Source organism: Fukomys damarensis, unplaced genomic scaffold (assembly GCF_012274545.1).
Source record: "Fukomys damarensis isolate Sample0158 unplaced genomic scaffold, DMR_v1.0_HiC HiC_scaffold_13, whole genome shotgun sequence".
Lineage (NCBI taxonomy): Eukaryota > Metazoa > Chordata > Mammalia > Rodentia > Bathyergidae > Fukomys > Fukomys damarensis.
In genome coordinates, this window is record NW_022900925.1 from 23,520,733 (window position 1) to 23,525,162 (window position 4,430).

The following is a 4,430-nucleotide window of genomic DNA, read 5'->3' on the forward strand; positions in this document are numbered from 1 at the left end:
TACTAAGCTTGTGTTCTACTACTGGGCCACACCTAGCTCTAACCACATACTTTGAACAACTTTTAAATGGCCTTTACCACTTAAATTATTTAACTCATTAATTAATTATTTACTTTTGCAGTATCAGGGATCAAACTCAGGATCTTACCCTTGCAAGGCAGGTGCAGTGCCACTGAGCTAAATCTCTGGCTCACACCACTTAAATTATAACAAGAGTTAACATAAACCCTTACAGAGTTTATCTAAGACTAGGATTCAGAATGTTAAAAAATTCAGTGGTTCTAAGAAACAAGAAGTTCCCAATTTTGGTCTAAAAACCCCTGAAGATGTTCCACTGCTACTGGAAATTTGTGGTAACAAATTACTGTAAATATTCAGAATCGGAAGCTGCTACTGAAATATCAATGTCTTCATACTGTTTTCCTTTCTTCTAAAGAAGCAAGTGAGGGTCACTTAACCAATTACCTTCGACCAAAGAAAGATCACATGGTCCAAGGGATGGACTATTTCCAGTTCCTATTACGTGATCAATAATCAGATAAATCTTACTCAATGTAATAAAAAACAGACAAAAGGGTGAGTCTCCAAACTTAGTTGTAAGGTTTTGAATTCCTTGTGAGCATAGGACATGTTTTATTCATCCTTATACTCCCAGCATCCAACACAATGTCATCACATTTTTATAATCAATAAACATTTGATGAAATATTACCATGTAAAATGTCCGAGTCATCTTCAACAAAATCTATGTCTCTCAAGTCCCATTCTGCATAATTGTCAAATTCCTGTTGGGGGAAAAAAAACCCAACCCCATCAGCTTTGAATAATGCTTCACAGAGGCAAACAGAAAATATATGAACCAACATTTGTTTAAAAAAAATACTAAGTGGGCTAAAAAGCCAGGATACTGCTACAAGTAATCATGGAAAAAAAAATCTGAGAAGCTCTCAGGCAGTATTGAAAACAAAAAATTACAGTAGTTACGAATTTAGGAATGAAGCCAAACTACTGTTCTAAAAGTTTTAGGCTTGCCACGTATGGTGGTACACTCTGGTAATCTTGGCACTCGGAAGGATGAGACAGGAGGATCACCATGAGTTTGAGGCCAGCCTAAATTACATACCAAGACTCTGTCTCAAAAACAAAAAGCAAAATAAAACAAAAAGTTTTAGCTTTTAATTCCCAAGAAAATATAACTTTAATTAGGTCTTCAAGTATGAAAAGTATCTGCATTAAATTATTTACCTTTAATTATCTTTTAAGGGATCTATTTAGATAATATTTTTTATTCAGTTTAATGAACAGATCTGTTTATTGCCTATTCAATGACTATAGTTTATGGAGGCACTACCTATGGGATACCTGTACAATAAAACTTGCCATAAATAAAATGCTAACCTGGGCATGGCTAGAAAATATATTTATAATTGGTTAAACTTTCAAGATATCTCAGTAGCACTGTACTTGTGGACTAAATGATAAATCAATGTACCTGTGACTATATTTACATGTTTTTTAATTCCATGGCTGGATGAGGAACACACAATACTAATATATATTTAACACTGATTTGCACATTTGTAGTAAGTACAGAAGTCAGCAAACCGGTACTGTCTAGCCCACTGCCTGTTTTTGTACAGAAAGTTTTGTTGAAATACAGACATACTAATTTACTCATGTATTAACTATGCTGCTTCTGTACAACAGCAAAGAAATGGAGAATTTATAATCTGTAACTTAATTACTATCTGTCCCTTAATGGGACACACCAGTCATGTCTCGATATAGTACAACCTTGAAATCTCCTGGGTGTAGAATGAGAGCTGGACTGCAGAAACTCCACACCTAAGCCGGGCGTGGTAGTGCATGCCTGTAATCCCAGTGCTCTGGAGGCTGAGGCAGGAGGATTGCTGTGAGTTCGAGACCAGCCTGGGATACACAGTAAGTTGCAGGTCAGTCTCAACTACATAGTGAGACCCCTGTCTCAAAAAACCAAAAAAAAAACCTCCACACCTATAAGGTGGGAATCAACACCTATTCAATTTAAAAAATAAATTCTTGGTCTGAAGAACTTACACTGTTCCACACGTAAAAAATGTTTATAAATCAAAATAGGAATTCAAATTTTTAAAAATATGTCTGTATAAGGGCCTTTCAAATAATAATACTTTTTTTGGGGGGAAGTGCCAGGGATCAAACTTTTTTTGGGGGGGGGTGTGCCAGGGATTGAACTTGGGTCCTTGTGCTTGCAAGGCAGGCAGCGGAACCACTGAGCTAAATCCCTAGCCCCAACAAATAATAATACTTTGAAAAAAATCTCCTTTTGGTGGTATGGAACCTATTGGCAAGAGGTAGAAGCCTCATAAACAAAAAAGTTTTCCCTCTCTTAACAAGTTTTTCCTACCTACCTCAATGAAATCTGCTCGAGCTGGCATGTATCCTGCCATGTCTCGAGAAAGCAAGGAGTCAAAGGTAGGTCGGGGAGGGTCATCTGTAGCTGGAAATTTTAAAAGAGTTTTTCTTAGTTAATAAAACACTGACACAAAAGTCACACAAAAGTAGTCCTTTTATACATTCTGAAATATTTTTGGAAAAAAGTGTCAGAGAGAATAGATAAATTTAAAAGATTTTTATAAAAGGAAAAGTGAAAAAGAGTAAAGTTGTATGGAAACAGACTAATTTCTTCAAAAAGTAAACAAATACATAGGTAATATGGGAAAATTCCTTCTGATTTTTGCTTTCCCATAATGAAAGGAAATCAAGATTTTTTAAAATATAGAACTTATTATAATGTCAACTTTAGCTCCGCTATCTCTTAGAACCAACCTCAATCTACATATTATCATCCAACTAAGAAACAAAAACAAAGATTTTGGAAGTTAGCTGGAATATAATCCCAGCACCAGCATACAGTAGTCCCATGACCTTTCACAAATTATTTAACCTTTCTGAACCTCAGTTTCCTTGTGTATAAAATGAAAGCACCCATTCTGTTTATTTCATCGAGTTGCTGTTGTAAGTGTTATTCAAATAGAAGGTATCACCAGGCTCTGAGTTGGCTATAAAACTGTTTCTAAGGAGTATAAGAAAAGGAGAGAGGAAAAAGAAAACATTCATAACTCCATTATTGTGCTCCAGGAGTCAAACAGGAAAGACATCCATTTATAATTCATCATATTTTTGGTTATGTTTATTAAAAGACCAACTGGTCCCACAGGTACATGAGATTAAAATGTTTGCCTTTATTGCCATAACTAAATGAACAAAAATTACAAATTGCTCATTAGGCTTGATGCTAGGGCAATTAATAATGAGTCAAATACTGCAACTCGTACCTACAATCAAATGCTCCAAAACAACTGTAAGAAGACTTTACTCCTACTAGCATGGACAAGTTGGTCCCTTTTTGACACATTCTCTTACAGAAGCAAGCATTAAAGTTAAAGGACATAATCAAGGGACTCACGGTAGGTAGAATTACATCAGCTCAGAGTACTCAGATGTCAGTTCAGTGTACAACTCTGACTCCCGGAATGTGTTCCCTCTTTGCCACGTTATGGTCCTGATTCTCAACAGCAATGCCAATTCCTTCTATCTTCCATAAGCTCTTTACCACTCAAGCCATCAAACCACAGTTTATCTGTCATTGACATGGGACTCAATGAAAAACCTCAGTATCTCTCACCAAAACAGGGAGGTACTTACACTTACAGTGAAATGGAATGGCTGTGTCAGCAGTCTTTGCCTCCTCTGCTTGTTTCAGGTTTAGCAGGGTAGAAGCAAACAGAGGGTTATTGATGAAATGCTTCATGTAGTGCTTTTCACATTCCTCCTTGGTCTTGGTGCACATCTGATTGGCTACATCCTGCCTAGAGAAGTGTGGGGGGAAATGAGGGAAGGGAGTAATATTCTCACTTACACATAATACTAAAAGTATGGTTTGTTCTTTTCATATTTTAAATCAAGTCCATATAATATCAATAATGTGCTACCTTCAAACTGATGTCATGGAGGTATCAGGAAAATATACAGTGGTGTAATTTGATGTTCCAATTCTTACTATTCTAAAATATGGGCCAGGGCTGGGGAGTAAGCTCAGTGGTTCCGCTACCTGCCTTGTAAGCGCAAAGACTCAAGTTCTACCCCTGGTACCAAAAAAATATATAGTAAAATAAAATATGGGCTGGGGGTGGTGGTGCACACCTATCATCCCAGCATTAGGGAGGCTGAGGCTAAAGCAGGAGGGATGCCCAAAAAGCAGCTCAGTCACGGACTACTAAACATCCCATATTCTTGTGAAACATTTCAGGCCTGGAAAATAAAGCACAAATGGGAAGAGAACTTGTCTCTGAACCCTGGGTCTATAGGACAGCAGCACAACTTTTCCTCTTCTGAAGTTCTTCCCTCACCCTTCAACACCCTGCTTCCCT

At 37.1% G+C, this 4,430-nt stretch overlaps 1 protein-coding gene across 4 annotated transcripts in view; it reads right to left on the minus strand.

Annotated features, from left to right (window-relative positions):
- Positions 1–4,430, minus strand: part of Tada2a (transcriptional adaptor 2A) — a 57,680-nt gene that overhangs the window by 31,267 nt on the left and 21,983 nt on the right. For 3 of the 4 annotated variants that reach the window (XM_033762916.1, XM_010626799.3, XM_010626801.3), the window contains 3 exons: positions 3,706–3,869; positions 2,409–2,497; positions 713–785 (listed from right to left, as the gene is read on the minus strand). In XM_033762916.1, coding sequence (XP_033618807.1) covers positions 713–785; positions 2,409–2,497; positions 3,706–3,869 — 326 coding nt within the window. The remainder of the gene's footprint in view (positions 1–712; positions 786–2,408; positions 2,498–3,705; positions 3,870–4,430) is intronic. The other variant, XM_010626800.3, reaches the window with a different exon arrangement.